This window comes from Anser anser (genome assembly GCF_964211835.1).
Source record: "Anser anser genome assembly, chromosome: Z".
Taxonomy (NCBI): Eukaryota; Metazoa; Chordata; class Aves; order Anseriformes; family Anatidae; genus Anser; species Anser anser.
In genome coordinates, this window is record NC_139723.1 from 28923780 (window position 1) to 28947160 (window position 23381).

Consider the following 23381-nt stretch of genomic DNA (forward strand, 5'->3'; position numbering starts at 1 on the left):
ATTAATAGTGATGGAAGAGAGTTTTCAGCCCAGTATTGCTTGTATTAAAACTGAAACAAGCTGTAAGCTTTAACTATTCCCGGGACTACTGCACCATGTTTAGTAAGGGCAAATAAGCACCTTTATTAACAGGTTTATTGTGTTTATCCGTTTAGTAAAGACAAATAAACAATAGAAAGTAACAAATAAGATTTTCTTTGTCCTGAATTGCATCCTTAGATGAGCATTACACTGACTCCATGGCAGGAACAGGCTGTTTGTCAGTTATTCTGCTGGCTTTCATGAATACAACAAAAAAAGTACACCTAAAAATGAATTCCTTTACGCTAGGTTGCACATTCATTTGTGATGCTGTAAAATGAGAAATACAAAGCTATTTAGAGAAAATGAATTTTATCAGTATATTAACTGATAACTTATTAAAGTTTATTAAAGCTGATTAACAGCATCAGACAAGAAGTCCTGGAGCAAGATGAAGGCACATGAGTTTGCGAGTAAATAAAAAGCCCAACAGCTTCTGGAATAGGTGAACAAGACATCCTTTAGGAAAACGAGGTTTTGTTGGTTTGCTTGGCAGCTCTGGGAGAGCGTGAAACGCAGGTACCCCAACAGATGTGCACAGTGCCAGCTGGTGAAGGACTAGGCACGGCTGGTTTCATGAAAAGGCAAAATTCTTGGCGTGTGCCGCCTGCATTTGGGTCTCGGCAGCGCCATGCCCAAATACTGGCCCCTCTCTCAGATGCCCCCTGCGCGCTGCCGAGCCTCGGCGCACCGGCTTTGCACCTCAGTGAGCGCAACAGATTTTAAGACGGCGACTTGAAGACGTGGGCTTTCACGGGAATTAGGTTTATCCCCGCACCTCTACGAGCGGTGGCACACAGCCACGCTTTAATCCGGCCATTCCAGGTCCCCCACGGCCAGGCGACAGCCCTGCACCCCCTGCCCGCTCCGAGACCGGGCAGGGATGGAGGCAGCAGCCGTCGGGGCTGCGGGGAGAGGGGCGGGAAGAAGACGAGAGGGAGGGCACTCGAGCGTGCAGCCACGACACAGGGATTAATCGTTTTTGGCCCGTCCCCAGCTCCGAGGGCCAAAAAAAAATGCCCTCCCTCCCACGGCGGTGGCAGTCCTCTTGGGTTTCCCTAATGAGTCACGCCGGAGAGGCATTCCCCGAGAAAAAAAAATAAACAAATAATTAAAAAAAGGCTTTACCCGAAACCGAGATAAGGCTGCCTCTAAACCCTTCGCCGCGGTGCCCTCGGCTGGCACCGCTCCCACCGCGGCGCTGCCGGCGGGCATCCCGGGGCACTTTCACTGACCCCCTGCGGCGGGACCAGGAGCAATCGCACCACCCAAAAGCAGAAAACACCTGCACGGGCTGCCCGCCCCTCTCCCCGACCGGGGTCCTGAGCCGGCCGGCTGCCCTCAGGGGTGCGCATCCTGCAGCCTGCGAGGGAGAAGGGTCTCCCCGGGGGAAGCGGCTGGGGAGGGAGAAAGGGGGAAAAGGGCTAGGATAGAGGAGGAAAAGGGCCAGGCAAGACGGAGAAAAGCTCTAGGCGAGACGGGGAAACGAGCGCTCGCCAGCATCGCAAAGCGATGCGCTGAAACGTGCCGCCGAGAGCACATCGCGGCGGGCGTGAGCGCCTGCCCCGGGCGGTCCACCCGCGTCGTGTGTCGCCTGAGCGACAATATCGCAACTGCCAGCCCTGGAGGTAGGCTCCACGCCGCTGCTGGCTGCGTTGTCCCCACTCATTTCGGGCGGGATCGGCTGCCGTGGAGTGTTTTTTTTTTTTTTTTTTTTTTTTTTTCCCTTTGGTTTGTTTAGGTTTGGGTTTAGATGCTGCGGTCGGTTGTTATTTATTATCCCGTGTTTCTTTTCGGATCGGTGACACAGCTTCGAGTCTGAATATTTATTATTTACAGTTCTGGAAAGAGGTGCATGAGACGTCCCAGTGAGCCCCGGTTATGGAATTGGAAACCATCATTTCCGTAGGCGTACAGGTACATATATGAAGCCAGCAACGATCTGAAGCCCAGCAGGAGAAAAACAACGTGTAAAGACACCATGGATAATCACAAGGGTAACCAATCAGTTTTTCTACTGCTCCCGAGGCACCGGCATCCCTCTCTTCAAATCTGTCCTCCGTGCCCTGTCGGGTCACGTAGCGGTGCAGGAGAATTAACCTCTGGCTTTTTCTTATGCAGTCTTCTGTGGCTTCATCATCTTTCTTCAGATCGCCGACTTATCGCGGGAGTCCGCCTACAATTTCAGCCTCTGTAACCACGACGAGATACGGGAGGATCTCCTAAACGTTTTGGATGCGCACATGACCTTAAACGAGGTTGGTGGTTTCTCTGGTGGCATCGGAGGGAAACTCGGTACGGCACTGCCTTCACGATTTTATCCTTGACCGCCGGCAGCTACTTTCTGAAAATCTCGATTAGCAAGCCGGGAGTTGGCTAGTTTAGTAAGCTGGTGCATGTGAACAGGACGGGGAAATTATCTCCTACTCTCCTCCTCCGGCGACCTCCCTAGAGTGTGCGCTGAAGCTGGGACTGGCAGGGACGGAGAGCAGGAGCCCGGGCGGCTGCTGCCAGAGCGCTACCTGACCCTTCCCGGAGCCTTGCAGACCCCTAGGACTGAAAAGCCGCTTGTGTAATACCGCACCGACGGCGAAGACGGTTTCACGGTCGCAAAGGTGATCAGCGGTTTAGAAAGCCTCGCGGATCGTTTGCGCGCACAGACAGTGCTTAGCAAGGAGACCAGGCTGCGGCTCTGCGGCAAGAGAGCGGGCTCCCGTCCCGCACGGCGGCCCGGCACCGGCGGCACCGGAGGCACCGTCTGCCGCCGCCGCCCCGCTCCGCTCCCACGGCGGCCCCGGGGTGCGGGCGCCCGCCGTCGAGGGGCGGCGGCGTTAAGGGGCACCCCCCGTTTTGTTGTCTCCCTCCAGGGGCTACAGCTCGATTTTCACACCTGCGAGGACGCGCCCGAGGGGCCGGAGCAGTCCGAGGTTCGCCAGGGTGAACGCAGCCCCCCGACGGCTAGGTGGCATTCCCTTTCCGTGAAAAAAAAAAAAAAGGCGAAAGCACACCAAAAAAAAAAAAAAAGGAATGGGGGGCGGGGAGAGGGAATAGGGGAGAGAGAGGATGGGGGAAAGGGCATGAAAAAGAGGGGAAGAAAGGGAGGGGGAAATGGGGGGGGAAATAAGGAGGGGAATGGGGGGGAAGGAAAAAGGGAGAAGGAAGGGGGGAGACGGAAGGAGGGAGAAGAAAAGGGGGAGAAGAAAGGGGGGAGAATGAAGGAGGGGAGAAAAAGGCGGGGAAAGGGGGGGGAGGAAAGGGGGGAAAAGTGGGGGGAAGAAAGAGGAGAATAAGGGGGGGAGAAAGGGGGAAGAAGGAAGGGGGGAGAAGGAAGGGGGGAGAATAAGAGGGGGAGAAAAGGGGGAGAAGAACAGGGGGAGAAGAAAGGGTGCAGAAGGGGAAAACGGGGGGCGAAAAGTGGGAGGAGAGGGCGGGGACGGGGAACAGGGTGGGGATACAAGGGCGCTGGGGGCCGGGACCTGCGCTGGGGCGGCGCCGGCGGAGCAGGGCGAGCGCGGGGGGCCGCGGCCCGACGGCTGCACGCTGCCGCCCCGCCCGCCCCGCCGGGGCCGGTGCCCGGTTCTTGGTTCCCGGTGCTCGGTTCCCGGTGCGGCCGCTGACAGCCGTGTGCCCGCAGGGCTGGCTCCGAGCGCAGCGGGAGGGCCGCCTGCTGCAGTGCGTCCTCGACGGGGCGCGGGGCTGCGGCGGCCGGGGGCTGTGGCCCAGCACGCTGCGGGTCGTGCAGCGCAACTGCCGCGGGTACCGCCCGCCCCAGGTGGGTGCCGGGGTCCCGGGACGGGCCGTGCCGAGCCGGGCTGAGCCGAGCCGAGCCGAGCCGGTCCGAGCCGTGCCGGTCTAACGGCGCTGTGCTGCAGGGGTGGCGGCGCGGCGCGGCGGCGCCCCGGGAGGCCGTGGCCGGAGGAGGGCTGTGCGACGATGGCAAGGTGCGGGAGCTGCTGGCCGTGTGGAGGAGCTACATGAACTTGGCGTAGGCAGCGCCGCTGCCCTGCGGCGTGTCCCCGTGTGCTGCCACTATTTTAAAATGTTTTTATTATTTTTTTTCAAAGTATGTGTATTTTTATTTTAATGTATGTGTGTCCTTTTTACGTTTTCTTATTTTTATGTTTTTGTTTTCCTCCCCCTCCGGACCTACTATTTATTGCTATGCAACCACCGCACCGACCCCCCTCTCTCATCTTTAATTTATTAACGAAAAAACACACACACACCGACCGACCCTCCTCACGACGCCTTTTAAAGGAGATTATTTTCAGAATTAAACGCCTTTTTTTTCCCACCACCCGCCCCGCGGCCCCGATGTGTGTCTCTGAGCCGGGGGGGGGGGGGGGGGGGGCGCGGGAGAAGGGGGGAGGGGAACTGCGGGCGTGCCGGAACTCATCTCCCGCAGCCGCGGTGCGCCGGGGAGCGCTTTGCGCGGCGTACGGCCCGGGGGCCCGCGTGCCCGGCCGGAAGCGCGCAGACATTTCCTGGCGGCGAGCGGCGGCCGTGTGTGGCAGATGGCGGCGGGCGGAGGTGGTGGCGGGGTCGGCGGTGGGGGGCTGTTTGCAGGGTTCCGCGCCCTCGGCCGCTACTCCGGCCACGTCCCGCACGTCCTGCGCTACCACGGCAGGCACCGCGAGTTCTACGTGGCCACGGCCGTGGGGCGCAGCGTGCATACCTACAACGTGAGTGCGGCGGAGTGGGGACGGGGACGGGGACGGGGGGCGGACGGGGGGGGACCGTACGGGAGGCTAGGCCAGGCCAGGCCAGGCCGCGCCGCGCCGCCCGATGAGGCGTCGCCTAGCCGGGATTCGAGCGCCTTGCCGGGCTCCACACGTGCAGGAGCCTTCCCGTGGCTCTACTGACCCCCTCCCCCCTTTTTTTGTCACTATAAAGCCTTTTGTTTTGTCACTGTAAAGCCTTTTTTTTTGTCACTATAAGAGCATTTTCAGTATATCAAAGCAGTAGCAGAACTGAATCAAGTGGTTATGTTGAACAACAGATCATAAACTGTACACGGGGTATATTTTCTTCAGGGGCTTTACGTTAGCTCTTTAGTGATAGCTTCTGTCCCTCGTGAAGTGAGGTGAGTTAATAACATAAGGTGGTTGTAGTGGAAATAATGCAGAACCAGAGATGGGGTGAAAACAAGTCTCCCCAAGCCTTACAAGTTATCTAAATATGTGCTTAGTTTCATGAGCATTAAGATAAAAGCTTCCTGGATTGGTGTCTTAGCATATATTGTCCCCTTCCTTTTGATCTGCTGTTTGCAGATCCCCATGTAGATACTGTTTTAAGATAAATATGTTTTTCTTTCGTGTTCGGCATGCAAATTCCTAATTGCAGCTAGGCTGGTTCCTCGAATGTTGAATTTCTGTTTATTGCAAACTCAGTTTGACATCACTAAAAATGCCGTTTTAACGTTTTCATTGCAGGTGAAGAAGCTCGGTATCGTTGCTGTCAGTAAGTACGCACAGATTGTTCATTCTTCTTTTCTTAACTATAGCTGCACCCATTTCTCAGATCAAAAGGGGAAATTGAATGGTATGCACTTAGGCTGAAGGTGTCTCTGAAAGAGCGCATGCCAAGTTGGAAATAAGATTGCTGCTACAACTGTGATTTAATTCTCTAACCTGGCAAGCCTCCTGTTTTTGTCATTGTGTTCTTCCAGAAGCAGCCACAGGCATTAAAGGAATGAGCAGGGGTCAAAGTTCACTTTTTGATCGCTTTTTGTTGTCTTTATTGCTACTAGAAGGTAGCCATAAAGGCTACCTAAAGGCCTTGGCCACCGTAAGGAAGGTAGCCAAGGTCTTCCTTACAGAAGGAAGATGTATAATTGCAGGATCAGAGCTGCTCTAGATGATACTAAAAGTCCCCACGGTGTTAAAAGATTGTCTGGACTGCTGGGGACAAAGGGTATGAATCAAAGGCTTGACATCCAGTTGGCTGCTGGTAACGTGTCGGAAGCACCCTCAGTGTCAGTGATAGGGCCCCGTGTTGTTCAGTGCCTTCATCAACATCCTGAGGTTCAGTCCACGGAGGTGTTGGAAAATACGGGGAGTGGGCCCACAGAAACCCTGCAGTGTTTGTGAAGGGCAAGCAGAGAATTCTGCACCTGGGACACCACAACATGCCAGGAACTGACTGCGTGCATTGCACCCAGCTGAAAAGTAGCTCGGGTGCCGGGCTGAACGTGGGCCAGTAATGGAGTCACTGTGAGTAAAACAAACACTGTTCTGAGCTACGCTAGTAAGACAGACAGCAGCTCAGGGAAAGCTGCTCTTGCCCTGTACTTAGCGCTGGTGAGACCACACCTGGACTGCGACACCCAGCTCATGTGTTTCCCTCCCACAGCTCTCCCATTTTCTTCAGGAGGGATGTTGAGGAACATGGCCTAAGAAGGGGCATTGAAGTAAATAGACCTGCTTTGTCTGGTGAGGGATAAAATGCAAGGTGACCAAGGACTACCCTATTACCTGAAAGGTAGTTACAAAGATGTCAGAGCTGGATTTGTGGTGGGTAGTAGTAGACAGTGTAAGAAGGGGCAATAGCCACAAATTGCTTCAAAGGGTCAGACTGGTGGTTAGGAAAAACGTCTCTGACTGAAACAAAACTGTACTACAGCGTCCATATTGGGAGGTTTCCTTCCCCAGAAGTTTTCAACACTCAGCCGGTCATAGGTGCAGTTAACCTGAGCTAGTAGTGGTGATAGTCTAGCTTTGGGAAGAACTGAGCAGGAGGATGAACTAGATGACTTCCACCAGCCAACAGTTAGATAATTCAGTGACGCGAATGCTGTAGACCACAAAGTTCTCACACAGATTTCATAAAGCAAAATATTTTTCAGTAACAGCTGACCCCATAATTTGGAGAACTGCCCATCACAAAGCTGTGACTAGAGTTAGAAGCAGTGAATACTTGCAGCTATAAGCAAATAAATGTAACTTGTGTTTTTCAATTGCATAGCCTGTGAAATCTTTTTCAGTGGGCCGTGCTTTCTAACAGTCATTTAAGCTTTTTCTGAGACTGTGATATTAAAATGCAAATCCAGAGATATTAAAATGCAGAATTACGATTGAGAAAATAAATTATGTGCATCCCTGTGTGGTGGTGTTGGTTTTTTGATGTTTTGTGGTTGGTGCTCTGAACTTTTTTGTGAGGGTGTCTAAAACTGTGCTAAGCAGCCTAGCTCACAGCCTGTGTGGAGTACCAGATTTCTGTAAACTGATTACATGCCTAAGTCACTTTGCAGGTGTTACGGGAAGATGTCTAGTGTTGTTCAAACAAATGAAACCTCTTACAGAGTGCAACCTTGTTTATTTTCTTAATACTTCCCTTTTCAGTTCTGTAGCCGTACAGCTAAGTACAAGATTCTTTGTGTCTGATGATAGTTCATAGTACAAAGCAACATTGGCAGAACATTGGCTAGGTGATCATATAATATGCTTGCATCATAGGCATACTCTCTGGTGACTGATTTTTCATCTGGAGTTTCTCTTTAGATTTGTGAAGTGCAGTGATTTGTGATCCTTGTTTGTTTCACTAGACTTAAGAATATTTTTCTGTAGAGTATTTTTTTCAGGTTTCTAGCAAGTAGAACCACAATAGCTTCCTCTCAGTGGTGTTTGGAGCTTAAGCTTTTTTTTTTTTTTTTCATTTGAGCTTATAAAGTAGTTGATCACAATCCTAGGTACTCTTTCAGAACCTGTCAGTAGGTGGGAAGTGAGATACATTCCTAAAGCAGTAAATTGTCTGTCTCTTTAGCTGTGATTAGAAGAAACAGATGCAGGAGTGGGTCACTGGCTTCTGTAAACCAGCAGGTTTGCAGAAAGACGTAAACTGATAGACATTGCTATTTCTGAGCTTTTGGTTTAGAATCTGTTTACAATCCAGTAGGCTGTGGGCTCTGACAATCTGTGGAAGTTATTTTGTAAGCCTTCAAGAAGCTAACATGTGCCTTTACTTACAGTGATAATTCAGTAATTGATGAATTACTGTTTTTTCAAAGAACCACATTGTGATTTATCAATGTAGCACTTACCCTGTTGTTACCAACCGTGATATTCACGGTGGTACTTGCAGTCATCTGAAATTAATGTGTTCTTATAGAAGTGCATACGAAAGAACGGTTTTATTGGTATGTCACCACGCTAAACAAACATGTAGCCAGACTTTATCTTTTGTTATGAATATGAAACCTGTTGAACTTTTCTGTTTGATTAACAGGCAATGCTTTGCTTCAAGACATTACTTGTTTGGCAGCGGACCGAATGTTGATATTTGCTTCATACAGTGATGTTTTCCATGCTGTTGCCAGGAACAAAGAGGTTTTATCAGTTTACTTGTTAATTAGTACTACAAAACAGTTGTGTAGTGTTTGTTTTCTAGATAATTGGTTTTGTACAGACTTGTATTTCCGTAGCTGTTAATTACCCTCAATTCTAGAAAAGCTGTTTTATTGCGCCTTCTGTAGAAGGTGCAGCATAAAAATAACAGCATAAAACAGGAGGGTATAAGAACAGATTCGGTGATGTCTGACCCATCTTTTATGTATTAATTGTAATAGTTAAATAAGTACTTAAAAATCAATTCATTGTTAATTCATGTACAGGTGATTAAATAATTTAAAGTATTACATTGACGTGCTATGCTACCTGAACGGTTTATATTGAAAACTTTTCTACTTCAAAATTACAGGTAGTTCATACCTATGAAGGTCACAAGGCAAGAATACACCTTCTGCAGCCTTTTGGTGATCATGTCATCTCTGTGGATGTTGCTAATGTTCTTATTGTTTGGGACATACAGTCAGAAGGTGAGAGACACTTTTTATTATTGTTACTGTTCTAGAGAACAGCACTGTTTGTTTAACATTTCAGTCATTTTTAAGAAGTATTTTAAACACACATGTTAGGAAGTTTTTTATTCTTTGAAAAAAAGAAATCCTTATATAATGGTTTTACCAAAACAGTAATTTGAGGTCATAATCCAGCAATAATTTGTCATGAATTGATTTGCACCACGTGTAGATACTCTGTAATATTCCATGATGTAGGTGTAAAGAAATCTGCTTGTAGAGAAATCACATAGTAATGTCGCATTCTTTGGGGTAAAGTCTGTGATACAGCAGCTATGGCAGCATCTCCTAAATGCTATAATTCCTTGATGTTTATCAGTCTGTGTAAGAGTAACTTCTCGCTAATAATCTTGTGATTGTGTCAGCATCTTCTTGTGCCAGTGAATAGTGCCTTATGGAATCCTGTTTCAGTGGCCTGAGGTTTTTTTCTTTAGAAAGTATTCTCAGACTGATGTTAGCCAATGTCATTCCCTGCATGCTAGCTCTCCAAGTGACTGCAAACAGACTATAGTGATTTGAAGTTGCTATAACAAACTAAAGGTATGGTAATCAAGTGAGGTGTTTTGCTCAGGCAGGAGCCTGAATCCTGCAGAGATACAAATCACTACAGCTCTGCCAGCATTGTTGTGCTAGGTAGGCTCATAGGGGAAAAAAAAACATACCTTCAAGCAAACAGATGTTATAAAGTAAACAAGTTTAGCCTGTCCTGTTACAGAGTAACTAATCCTTTAATGGAAGAAACGGCAATTACCGGATTTGTGCAGAATAAATGTTCTTGGGCCTTTTACATTTGCCAAGGTATAACAAGCCTGCCAATTTTCAGGGGTAGCCATGCTAACATTGTTTCTTGCCTTTTTTTTTTCTTTTTTCCTGCAGAGGAGTATCTTCAAGTGGTTTTTGATAAAGCTACTTTTGCGGTTTCTGCAATTTTGCATCCAAGCACCTATTTGAATAAAATTCTCCTTGGGAGTGAGCAAGGGGGCTTGCAGCTGTGGAATATAAGATCCAAGTAAGATTCTTATTATCTTAGGTATACTTCATGCTCCAGGTAGTTTCATATACGTCAACTAATATTTTTAGCTGTGGCAGCGTTTGAACATGGAATATTTTACTGATCACTTTGGCATAAGTTATCACTTGGTCTGCCTCCAGGAATAAAGAATGTTGCTGTTCCCTGCATGCTGATGTTGTTCAAATTACATGTTGTTTACTGTCTCTGCAGAATGTCAGGGATTGTTCAAGAATTCTTTTTATCAAGTTACTTTTTTTTTAGTTTCTTGGAATCACATAGCTTTCCCATGAAAATAATTAAAATGATAGTAAAAGCATGTTCAGGCCTCCTGCCTCAACTTTTCCAAGCATAATTTTTCTGGTTGGTGCTGGTCCAAGGAACTGCTGGCAGGTGGTGTGGAGGTAATTAGTGTTTGATACTTAGACTTAAGAAAGAGGTGTGTAGACATGTAGTTGTCTCTGAGTGTATCCCAGTAGAGCACTGTCCATAATGACAGTATTTCATGCTTACCATGATCAACTGCTTTCTAACTCGTTAAAGTTAGAGGGAGGTTCACTGTTGCCATGTATTAATGTACATACTGCAAATAAGTGTTAAATTGCATAGTCCAGTGTTTTATTCCTGTAAGTACCATATACTTTCAGTGAAAGTACCGGTAACTTTTTGCTTCATATTCAAATGTTTTGGAAACACAGTATATGCTATATAAATCAGGAAGTAGAAATAACCTAAAAAGTACAGAAAAGCAAGTGTCTGCACTTGTACTACTTTTGGGTCTCTTTAAAGAGATGCAGTATATCCTAGATGTTAAAGGTCTTCTTTAGATGTCTTAAATTCACATACAGTTAAGGAAGAAGTTATAGACATGTTACTGCTCTTTTGACAACATGGCTAAGTTAAGCAATTTCTGTTTTCCTTTGTTTGTTCCCTAAAACAAACAAAAAAAAACATTTTGTGGATAGGCGTTGGCACAATTATATAAAAACTAATTTGTTGAACTGAGGAGAAATACTGATAATCTCTGTCAAGAGAAGAAAGTGAGGGATGGGAGTAGAAGGCTGCTAGCCTTCTTTTAAGAATGATAATCAATATCTGGTGATAGAATAATTTTTCAATTATGTGTTTATAATTTCACCCTTAATAAGTACTGTGTGACTAATTTGGCTCGATGTTTTGGCCGTTTATGTTCTTGAAAGAAACAAGATGGGTGTACTTGTAGTATGAGGAAGTGTCTTTGTGTAAGGGATTTACTTTGGAAGAAGACTGGCTTCCTATGCTGATGTTAGGAATTCTGAAGAGGCGTATTTAAAGCAGAAATGCATAGGGAGCAACTGATGTAGAATGGGTTGTCTTCTCTCTACCGTATTATGTGATTGTGTCGCCTTCTAAGTATTAAAGCGCGACGCTAACTTTTTCAAATAAAAATTTACTGTAAGTTTTATTCTGAACCTTATTTATCAGTATTATTTTTTTCCTCTTAAAAGGTGCGTAGGGGCATGCTTTTTTGTGTAAATGCATGTAGAACACCCATTTTGATGTGGAAAATCCTGAAAAGTTATAATTGGTTTATCTTCTGTTTTCCAGCAAACTCTTGTATTCATTTCCAGGATGGGGCTTAGGGGTCACAACTCTTGAACAAGTTAGTACGGTTTTTTAATCTTATTTTCTTATATAACTGGTGAACTATAGCAAACAAAACACTGTAATTTAAAATTGCAGCAGTAAAAATGACTTATCTTCACTCAAGTCAAACTAAAAACCTTCTTGAACATATTAGATGAAAAGAGGTAGACTTGAAGGCTAATTACATAGCCTTCCTCTAGTCCCAGTTTTTCCATGTTTAGCATCTTAGCCATTTTGTGCTCATTACTTCTGCAGTCTTTATTCAGTTAATTACATAACTAATTCACAGAAACTAATTGTTTGCAGGATGTAGGTGTATCATGTGACTTTTGTGACACTGGCAGTTTCTTGCTGTTTAAATTTTTTTTACCTCAGAGGTTAATAAAATGCGAGTTTTGCTGAGTCAGTAGAAGATTTTGTAGTTTCATTTTTTCTAGCTATAAAAAATAATTAAAACTTACTGGTAGTGGTTAAAGTATTGGTAACAGCTTTGAAAATGATGTTTAGTTCTCAAACTTTTGTGTAAAACTTTTAAATACATGCATGTGACAGGGTGCATAATGGTCTACAAGAAATACAGAAAACTTGCAGTGTTTTTCCAAGGAGTTCTAACTTATGGAAATTGAATCGTTCTATTCTGTGAAGAGTAGGTGCAAAATCTTGCAGCTCTTTTTTTGGTTTAGATTTACTATATGCTCAATTTGGGTTATGGCAATGTAGATAGAGGATCTCATGAGATGCCTTTTTGTTTCTACACTATTTGTTCTTAGATGCTGTGTTCTGTATGTACTGGTATTAATATGGTAGTGGCAAGCTTTTTTCACCAGTTGTCTTTCAATGTTTCCTGCAGGCCCCAGCTGTGGATGTTGTTGCAGTTGGTCTTGTATCTGGTCATATCATTGTACATAATATTAAGTTTGATGAAACTCTTATGAAATTTCAGCAAGACTGGGGCCCCATCACAGCAATATCTTTTCGTACAGGTAAGTCTTTTGAAAATACATATAAAATCACTAAAACTAAATGGAAGTTGGGAAAATGTTTTGAAAAAGCATTTGTGAACCAAAGTTTGGGATGAGAGTTTCAGTTTTCAAAGGCTGTGGGTAATCTAGAAAAGTTACCAAAAAGTAAGAGAGATTAGGCTTATTTCATAGCACTTTCCAATGTACTAAATCAGCGCACAGGAGATGTGGCATACAATACTTTTCTTTAAAGAAAAATAAGCCAGTTATTTACGTGCCAAGAGCTAACACAGTACACAAGTATCGGAGTTACTGCAGAGTAATCAGTACGCTAAGTTCCTATCCAAACTTAATTCTGTAGTGTCCTCCCAGTGAAGACAAGTTAGAATGTTAATACTTGGGTGACTACTGAATGACTGTTTCAGGGGAACACTATATTCACTTCTTTTTGTGTGTGTCCAATGAACTCTTACTAAATACTCAAGCTAGTTACTGTAGCACCGATCTTGCCTACAGGGCTGTGATACTGAATCTAGTCTGTCATATGAATAGAGAAACATGCAAATCTTAACAGCATGTACATTGGTGCAAAGCCTGTTGATGAGAGATGCTCCTGGAGAGACTTGATCAAAGTATAGAGATCATTTTTGTTTCAGACATTTAACTCAATGCTAGTAATGTTAAATAACTTCACTTGCCCGCTTGAACATGCAGCTTCAGACTCTCTCTAATCTCTCTCTAATCTGTCTCTCTTCCTGTCTTTATGGTTAGGATGTAATGCAAGTATAACCTGGTTCTTTGAATTCATATACTTATTTCAGTATTTGAGTTCTTCATTTAAATGAAATGTTCTTCATTTAAATGAGAATGAAGTTGGCAAATCCCATACTGGTGAAGAAATTTCCATACCACAGAAGAAAACTCTAGGCCTGTTTTGGCTGTCCATGAAGTGTGCAATTGTAATTTGAAGTCGTGCTTTTATTTTATTAGAGCTAAAAGGTTAGTTTCCAGTTACGCAGGATACAGCAGATTTTTTTTATCTTGACACTATGAGAGTTAAACATACTTACTAGAGTATTTGTCATATGTTTTTAGAAGTTAGTGTGATGTATTTGTTTCCTTAATATTAGACAGGACACATGAAGTAGAACAAAAATTAGAAATTCCTTGAAATTAGAATTTTAATTATTACTTAGGGTGATTGGATAAAGATGTAATCAGCTTAGAGAATTTATTTTTGCAAGTTGTTGAGCAAAAAATTAACAGGATTTAAATATATACACTGTCAACTTCTAGAGTGATAATACAATGGCTTTCACGTCCTGAAGTGTGAAGGCTTACAAGTTCGGGGAAAAACCTGAGATAGAAAGTAATGTCTTAAAAAATGTTGCAGGTCAAGGTCCTGTGGGCTTTCCAGCCTTGGTTGCTGAACTTAGATATATTTGGTTCTATAATCATTATAAGTCACCTTTATGTAGTTTCAGTTTGAAATATTAGGATGTTTCAGATAAAAACACCATATCTTGCTAATGATTTTTTCTCCTTTGGTTTTGATCTTTTTTTTTTTTCATCAGTTTTAAGATGTACAAAGTTGGTAAGGAACTGATGAACTGAATGTCAAGAAGCAAACCTCTTAAATTTTGTTTGAGCAGATGGACACCCAGTAATGGCAGCTGGTAGCCCTGTTGGACACATTGCTTTGTGGGATCTAGAAGAGAAGAAACTTATTAGTCAAATGCGAAATGCCCATTCCACAGCGATAGCTGGTATGTCATTTGTCCCTGGAGAGCCACTTCTTATTACTAATGGTGCTGATAATGCTATAAGGGTAAGTTATAATAGCTACTGCTCTTTGCTGTTATGTGTTGTTTTTTTTCTCCTACAATCCTCTGAAGTGATAATGTGTACTCTAGTTTAAAGTAGCAGTTTACAAACGAAACAAATATAATGAAACTCAAATTACTGAACTTGCTAGCTCTCAGCCAATTTGTTAGTGGAGCAGCTTAAGGTTTTGCTGCCATGATCTAGCTTCCACGATTGCTTCGTGGTAACCTTGAAGAATAAAGCTTTGGATCCACACATCCCAAACCACAGTTACTAACTTAAGCCTTTATCTGTTTCAGTTTTTATGTAATATTCTGTGTTTTGAACTGTTGTAGTTGATAAATGTCCCTTGTGTTTTGCATTCTTTGATCTGGTGGAGGGGCATAATGAACAGTGGAGAGCAATTTGCTGCTGTGTTTTAAACCTCCAGAGTTTTAGTGTCAAATGTGAAAGCCAGTATGTGAGGTTTGCTGTACCAGCTTTCAGTTTACCCTGTTCCACTGCCAAGAATTTTAGTTGTTGTCACTGCAATGTTCAACACCTTCATTTTTCTGCTTTTCTTGGGGAGGCAGGTGTGGATTTTTGATGGACCTGGTGGCACAGGTCGTGTATTGAGAAGTCGAATGGGACATAGTGCACCGCCAACAAAAATCAGATACCATGGACAAAACGGAGAGCAAATTCTCAGTGCAGGTATGAATTCTCATTCTTATTCTTCAATCTGACTTCCTGTTGTTATAAGGAAAACATCCTGAGCTTATATCAATAAAACAAATAAATGTAACAGATATTATGGATAAAACTTAGTTATGAAACACATGAAACTGTAGCAGAGGAAAAACATAGGAAACAATGCATTTTATAACTTACAGGGGCCACTCCACTTTTCCCAAGTTTGAGCAAGTGTTGTGGTTTATGACTTCTTTGTAATTTGTTACAGTTTAGTTGTATCTGGATTATATCTTGCCAAGGTCACTTGGTACCAAGATATTAATGTAAAAAGTTTGTGACTACCCTTCCTTAGAAACTAACATATTTAGAATCAATTAATAGTCCTTAATTTCCTTAATGGTCTAGTTCAGATAGTTTTGTGGCCCAGAGCACTTCAAAAATGGAATAAGAGAGACTTCAGTTAATCTTTAATCGCTCTGCAATAATTAAATTGTCTGCATGAGCAACACTTGAAAACATTACATTTTGATGAATGTTACATTAATATGGCCCAGCAATACACTGGTATACCACCTCTGGCCCACACTGTATAAGAGGGACAACAACATCCTCGAAGAGTCCAACATAGAGCCACAAAGATGATTCAGGGACAGGAGCACCTCTTCTGTGAGGAGAGGCTGGCACAACTGGGACTGTTTCTCCAAGAAAGGAGAAGGGGGCTCAAACTGGAGCTCAGGAGCTTCAATCTAAACATCAGGAAGGACTTCTTTACTGTATAGGTGACCGAGCACTGGAACAGGTTGCCCAGAAATGTTGTGGGGTCTCCCTTGGAGATCTGTAGAAGCCACCTGGACGTGGTCTTAGGCAGCCTGCTCTAGGTGGCCCTGCTTGAGCAGGGTGGGTGGACAAGGTGACTTCTGGAGGTTCCTTCCAACCTCAACCATTCTGTGCTAAAATCTCTTGCTGGTTGTTCAACTACGTAACTTGGACTCAAGTAGCTAGTTACCTGACTGTAGTTCAGCTCAGTCCAGACTAGCCACGGTAACAATTGCATTGCTTAACAAATCCTCAAGTTTGTTATTGTAGTTCACTGCTTTGTTAACTGTACTGAAAAATATGCAGTGAACACACAGGCAAGTTCTGAGGTCTCAAGCTTCGAGATCTGATTTTTCTGCAGTGTAAAGGGACTGACTCTCTACATTCCTTTCTGAACCAGTGATAAAACTTCATGCAACAAAAATGAGATTGCAGTGCCTTTCAGGTGCTACTGTTTTCTCTAGACAGGCATCCCTACAAATAAACAATAAAAAATCACTAATGTCCATGGCTTCATCCTGCTTGATGTTGTTCCCAGTTCCCAGTATGTTTGTCCTGGCTCCTATGCAAAAGAATCTTTTTTCTTTACAGTGTACTGCCTCTGAATTTTTCAGCCTTACAGAGGCTTTTTGTTACTCCTTCCACAATATACAAGTAAAGGTGCTTGAGTTCTGTGTTCCAATGTCTTTCAGATTCTTTAAGTTCACTTTGAATAATTTTCTGTTTCCTTACTTCTTTTCCTGATAATCATGTTCTGTGATTCCTCTGACCTTCAAATATAGTGCCTTTGATTTTACATGTGTTGTACAATTACATTTTCTGTTAGTTTCTGATTCTACCTTGTCAGGTCCAAACAGTGTTTGGATCTGTTTGACAGTTTCAAATTTGAGTCTTCTGTCCCTCTGTTAAATTAAAATCCTCTAAGTACTGTGAACAGTGGACACTATATAGAGCAGGGAAGCCCCGTTAGTGTCCTGGTTTGCAGGAGAGATGGGGAACTCAGCCTTTACCATTTGTGTTTGGTTAACTTCGGTGTAGTTCTTAGCCAGCTATGGCATGTCTTAGGTAGAGAGAGAAAAAGAAAAGAATATTGTAGTTGGTGAGAGCAGTGTATAGTTATGGGAAAGTTAGGGAGATACTATGAAGTTACTTGAAGAACATAGTCTATATACAGTAGCAATGATAAGAAGCTGGGAACAGCTAGATATTGTGGTGGAGAAAGTAGGGGACAGAGTAATTGAACATGGAGAAGATAATTAAAAAAAAAAAATCGGTCATTTTCTGCATGTGTAAAGTAGTAGGAATTGGAATATAGGCCATAGAAAAACTGGGCTTCATTAATTCCAGTACTTAGAATTTACCTGTATTTTTTCTTAGATGAGAATTTTTATTAAATTATTATGGTGTTCTGAGATTTCTGAGAGTTTATCTTCTGCTTTTCTTGTTCAGATAGTTTATGAGTAAATAGAAAGTTGGTTCGTTTTCACCCTTCGGTGATTTCTGCTAATGTTTTGTCAGGTCAAGATGGAACGTTGCAGTCTTTTTCAACAGTGCATGAAAGATTCAATAAAAGTTTAGGACGTGGTAAGTATTTCAGTGAAAGTACCAATATTGATGAAAAAACTGCAAAAGTATTTATGTAAACAGGTGTCACAGCGTTAGGTAGGTCTTGTTTTCACTTTAACTATTATATGAAAATTATTCACCTCATCTGCTCTTCAAACTCAGTCCTCCTGATGTATAAATAAAACTCTCAGAAGTGTTTGGCCGGTTAAATACTTGGAAGAGTAATTTATGTAGCCTACAAGGAGTATTATTTCACTGTGGGAAGCATTGGGCATGATTTTTGTATTAAAAATATATAAATCGTTAAGTGACATTTTTCGTGTTTCATTTTAACTCCTTTTCCCCCATTCATTTTCCTTTTCTGTTTAATAGGCTAAATTAATACAGTTCATTCAGATTTCTCAGCTTCAGTTTCTTTGATTTATTGTAGAGTGTCATTTAAAAAAAAACATCATCTACACACTGCCATGTTTAAGGGATATTTTCATTGTTCCTGTAGTGTGAGGCTCAGACAGACTGAGATAATTCTTATTTTTAAATTTCTGTATATGGTTTTATACATATTTAAATAGACAGACACAGATTAGTTGATTGGTTATATCCTTTGGGCATAAATTAAAATTCCTGAGTCTGTGGATATTCAAATGACTGGGTGTTGTATACTGCTTTATATAGTCATGTCTCTATGACCACACCTTTAGCTGTCATGGTGGATCTCTGCCTGAGGATGTCAGCACAACATCCCAGAACAAATGAGTTGAGTAGTATGTCTGTGAATATATTAGGGTAACAATTAGCTCAGCATCACATAAATTTTGACAGGAACTCTGTTAATCTTCTTAGCTTTTCAGACTCTGCAGAATGTCAGTGCTGTGTAAATGTAAGTCAAAATTTTCAAAGTTTTATAGGAACTTTACATGTAGTAAATAATCTATTTTAAACCAATGAGCTCAGATCGTGAGATTGAGACACTTGCTTTTTTTATTTTAAGGTTCAATTAACAAAAAGAAATCAAAAAAGAAGGGTCTTCAGCATGATACAATGGCACTTCCACCAATTACAGCCTTTGCTTCAGGTAAGTAGTCCGTGTGATATATGATAGAACTTGTCCCATCTTCATCTTATCTTTTAACCCTTTTAAAGACACAAGTGTATTGAAAGATTGTGCTGTTTTGAGAAGAAATTACTGAGATTATGGCCCTTCATGAGCAATAGAATGACAGTTTAAAATGACATTTTACCTGCTAAATTCCATTCTTAATTCAAAAAAGAGCATTTCATTTCAAACATCTTCAGGGTCAACCTGCTGTTGGCTTGCAAATCTCCAACATGAGAGCCAGTATCTTCTGGCATTTGTGGTACTTGAGGTTGGAGAACCAGCAGGAAGATCTGTCAGCTAAAGAATGCTTAGTTGTAGCAGCTGATTTTTTGATCTGCCAGTTTCTCTCAGTTTTCAAAGTAAAATTTCAGTTATTCAGTTCATTTGTGATTCAATGAACCTAACTTTTGAAGTGGAATTGCAGTTATATTTGCTTTATCAAAATTCATTTCTTCAAATGAAGCACCTCCTTTTCAGATTTCAGGTTTTTATCTTAAATGCAGCTATTCTTTTGCCTTCCAACCATGGTTCAGTGTTTTGTGTTTTGAGAGGTTTGAATTTACAGCTTTGTGTAGCCCTCTTACTAAATATAGTAGTTACATTTTGCACAATTCAATGATATGTACTTGTTGCAGAAAGATGTAGATGTGTGTGTGCATTTTTTTAAATGTATGTTAGATGTTCTGCTTGCTTAAGTTATTAAGGTATTAGGCTTAAGGTATCAGAAGTACCTTAGGTATGTTTGGGGGCACAAGAAAACACTGATTAAAGTACATTTTGCTTAGTGTTGCTTCTTTGTTGCTATATTGTCTTCCATTGCTAGGGTGAACTGGCTTGTTCCTGGTTACTTTATTCTTTAAAGTTCTAGAATTACTCAATTTCAAGATCTAAAAAGTTTTTTTCACGTATTAATTCCAGGAAAAAAATGCAAATTTACTTGTTATTTAGAAGTCCATATGATTGATCATATTATCAGAACTTTGTTACCATAACAAATAAGTTTTAGAATAAAGGTTTTTCCACAAACACAGAAAAAACTTTCACTATGTGACGTAGAGGTAGCTCTTAAACCCTCCTCTAAGTGGTTAAACTAGTGTCTTTTGCTGCTTCAGCAGATTAAGAAAATGTTAGGATACTCATCTGGAAATAGGTACAGCTTGAACAGTTTAACCAAAACCATTTATGTTTAAATATGCTTTTCAAACCACATAGACTCAAATATATAAAGATGTGAAATGTGACAATCCAGAAAAATGTGTGTGGTTTTGTTAGTATTTTAGTTTTAATAGCATATGCACAACAGTTTGCCAGGCGTTTTTTTCTAAATGATAACCCTTTATCTGTCTAGCAAGAACACTAAATGTAAACCGTTTTGCCTAAGGGTATTTCAAAATATTAATTCTTATGATATCAGAAAATGCTTATTTGATTGAATGCTTGTTTCTGAAACGAATGTGTGTGTTGCATTGCAGAAGTGGCACATCAAAGTGACTGGGATGGTATTGTTGCCTGTCATCAAGGGTATATAACCTGTACAACCTGGAACTATCAGAAAACTTCTATGGGAATTCATAAACTGAGGCCAGAAGAATTTAGCAAAAACAAGCCTGTTGATATATATGCAACAGTAAGTGTATTTAGGATAATATCAGTATTATGGTATATGCTGTTTTGATTTTGTACAGAAGCAATATTTATAATGAAAAAGCACTGTCTAGAGGTGTTTTAGTTGCTTTGCGGAGTTCTTTCTGATTGCTTAGTGTGTCCTGCTAACTGTTTTGCAATGTTATTAAGAGAAATGCTGCATATGCATTTTTTTCTTTAAGCATACAGTCTAACTGAAGATTCAGTTTTTCAAATTCAGATGGTTAAATGGTTTATATTTACCAATATTTTCTCATAATGACTTAGATTTGACTGTATGCCTTTGATATACTTCTGCTGTGAATGCAAATTGCTGAAGACACTTTTCTTTTCCTGGCAATGTAGAAAAGTGTATTTTCAAATTGCAGACAGGATAGTCTCTTTAAAATGCTTTGCAACTTGAACTGGCCACCATGAAAGTCAAGCAGTCAATAAAAGATATATAAATGTTTACTGAGGGTTTACCAGTTTTCAATACAAGTACTTTCTGTGGCACATGTAGTTCATATGCTATGTGTTCATAGTACTGATTTATCTTAGGGTAAATTTTGTTTTTATGACATTATGCGTAGCATTTAAGTGGTAGATGAGTTCAGCTGTAAATACCTGCTTTCTCCTAACAGATTCTTTGTCTTTCTAAAGACATTAGACCATTGTTTCTCACTACTTAAGCTCTGTGTGAATTTAGCCTGTTTTGGCGTGCCATCGGCAGTACTGGTATTCAAACAGAGTGGCAGTAGGTATGCTTGGTCCATATGTTAGGTACTGAAATCATGGATGCCTTCCTTGATTATTTAAGTTACTCATTTAGATTACAACTTTGATGTTACTAGGTATATTTCTGAATGAGAACGTCACCAAGTCAGTATTTCATTATCCTTCATAAGCATTCGCTGCCTTATTTACTTATTGCAGATTGGTTTATTTTAGTATTTCCTCTCCACTGTTTAGAGATGTGATCTGTTGTTCATTCCATGGAACTTTCCTTGAAGTTTAATAAAACCATACAGTATTTTGCATTCCTATTATACATTAGTTATCTTCTAACAATTTTGCTAACTAGATATACATTTTAAGAATTGTTTTCATAATTGTTTTTTTCCCCCTCAAAGGCTGTTGACATTACCAGCTGTGGGAACTTCGCTGTAATTGGGATGTCAACAGGACGGGTAGATGTATATAACATGCAGTCTGGCCTTCACAGAGGGTGCTATGGCAAAGAAAGAGGTAGGAATTTCTAAAATATTGACTCTTAACAGAACAGCAGCGATTTAGTATTCTGTCATATGAGGAATCTAACATACTTCCCGAGTTGAATTTGGGAATGAATCCTTTCCATTTCTGTAACTACCCTATACTGTCCTAGCTTGTACTATAATCAGAAGTAATTTGAGACCTACTCTGCAGGACATTATCCCCCTTACTTTTAATAGCTGTGACATTAGCATCTATTTCATTTTAATCAACATAAATTTGTCGGTTACCAATATGTTTAGCACTAAAATGCGACCCTGGGGTCTCAGCTGTCTTTTGAGATATTCACATATCCAGTACTTGTTATTATACTTCTTGTTACGCTGTTCTTTCTCTGAGGTAGTTTCACATGTTTCGTGTGGCCTGCTTATAAATGAAAGAGTACTTTATATACTCAGGAAATGGAAATCCTAAGCAATTCCAGTTCTTTGCAAATACTTTTTATCAGATTACCCTGCTGCAAACTTAGGACTTTATGTGAATAATGGTGTTCATTTCCTTCTAGTGGTTGTGCACATATATTTCATGTTGTGTATATTTGCTGCTGCTTTGTAAATCTGCAATTTATAGTAGGGCCCTTATAGTCTGATGTTTTTGGTTGTAGAAACAAAGAGTCCTGATGAACTTTTAAACTTTGATGGGATTCTAAAAGCCATCTAACTTGGGAAATCTGAAGTGGTTTCTTATAATATCATTATACCTTGGTAGTGGGATCAATTCTTTAAGTTTGATTATGGCCAGTAAACCATAGGCATAGAGTAAGAAATAAAATTTATCTAAAAACAGAGGAGCTATGGCTTATCTTTACAATGCAGTGTAAAGTTGTCGGGGGGGGGGGGGGGGAACAAACAGACTTTGTGCAAGATCTGAAGCTGTAAATTCTGTGTGAAGTGGTCAAGTTCCTTGGAAAAAAATCCTTAAATGATACAAAAAAAAAGTCCCTTAAGTTGAATGTTCAAAAAAGCCTCCTAAATTGAAAACCTAATCTTCAGCTTCAACTATGCACAACTTTGTTGTTGTTATTTGAATTCTTATGTATTCCTAGATGCTTACTTGAATACAAGTTGGTTTTGTGTATTTGGTTTCTGTACTGATAAAATAAACAAAGACTTTAAAATTCAACTAGTCTTGTCAGGTCACTTTGGAATTGTTTGTCACATGCTTATGGCTCAGTTAATGTAGTTAAGCAGAGACAAACAGAACAGTATTCAGCAGTATGCTGATTTCTAAACTGTGTTTCAAGTCTGAAATAAAACTTTCTTTTTCCCCTTAATTTGCAGCACATGAGGGGTCCGTAAGGGGGTTAGCAGTGGATGGATTAAACCAGCTGACAATCACAGCTGGTAGTGAAGGGTTAATTAAATTTTGGAAATTCAAAACTAAAGATCTAGTTCACTCCACTGATCTTTCATCTTCTCCAAGTGGAATTCTGCTTCACAGAGACAGGTAAGAAACTAAAGCTATTTCATATGCGTATTGTTTTGCTGTACATATAAAAGTATAGGATGACAAATTTTCTAATGAAGTTTAAGTTTTTGGTGCTTGAAGTGCAACAGACTGCTAGTTGTCCAAGATGTAGTACTAGTCTGAAGGAGTGTGTAAATTGGTTTCTCTGAGATTATTTCAGGATAACGATATTTTTGGAGCAAGGTTATTGATGTTTTCCTTTTTTTAATCTCTGAGTATTCATGATCATATGTGCTACTTATTCTTGGCAGTGGTATTCTGGGAATTGCCTTTGATGACTTCAGTATTAGTGTTTTCGATATAGAAACCAGGAAGATTGTCAGGAAGTTCTCAGGACACCATGGACGGATTAATGACATGGTAATTGTTAACTCACTGTAATAGGTGACGTATGCATGTGCTAAATTCATTTTAAAGACGATGGAATTCTTTACATATATTCAGTCACTGATTATTATATTCAGTGATGAACAGTGAAATAGTTTGGCCACATTCGTTTTCAAGTTA

At 41.5% G+C, this 23381-nt stretch overlaps 2 protein-coding genes across 3 annotated transcripts in view; both read left to right on the forward strand.

Moving 5' to 3' along the window:
* Positions 1-251: 251 nt before the first annotated feature.
* On the forward strand, positions 252-4374 carry LOC310889104 (uncharacterized protein). Its single transcript, XM_083816092.1, has 6 exons — positions 252-1709; positions 1921-2078; positions 2203-2339; positions 2949-3008; positions 3716-3853; positions 3954-4374. Exons 2-6 carry the CDS (start codon positions 2063-2065, stop codon positions 4068-4070), a joined length of 468 nt encoding a protein of 155 aa, XP_083672218.1. The 5' UTR covers positions 252-1709; positions 1921-2062; the 3' UTR covers positions 4071-4374.
* A 76-nt stretch (positions 4375-4450) lies between these two features.
* The window catches only part of WDR36 (WD repeat domain 36), a 32551-nt gene continuing 13620 nt past the window's right edge, over positions 4451-23381 (forward strand). The window contains exons 1-15 of one of the 2 annotated variants that reach the window (XM_083816090.1): positions 4451-4763; positions 5514-5541; positions 8305-8405; positions 8776-8893; positions 9812-9944; positions 11532-11586; positions 12421-12553; positions 14185-14360; positions 14929-15049; positions 17363-17428; positions 18402-18485; positions 19982-20136; positions 21266-21380; positions 22688-22853; positions 23126-23234. In XM_083816090.1, the coding sequence (XP_083672216.1) occupies positions 4596-4763; positions 5514-5541; positions 8305-8405; positions 8776-8893; positions 9812-9944; positions 11532-11586; positions 12421-12553; positions 14185-14360; positions 14929-15049; positions 17363-17428; positions 18402-18485; positions 19982-20136; positions 21266-21380; positions 22688-22853; positions 23126-23234 (1728 nt within the window). In that variant the 5' untranslated portion in view covers positions 4451-4595. Of the gene's footprint in view, positions 4764-5513; positions 5542-5599; positions 6562-8304; positions 8406-8775; positions 8894-9811; positions 9945-11531; positions 11587-12420; positions 12554-14184; positions 14361-14928; positions 15050-17362; positions 17429-18401; positions 18486-19981; positions 20137-21265; positions 21381-22687; positions 22854-23125; positions 23235-23381 lie in introns of those variants that run through there. The other variant, XM_083816091.1, reaches the window with a different exon arrangement.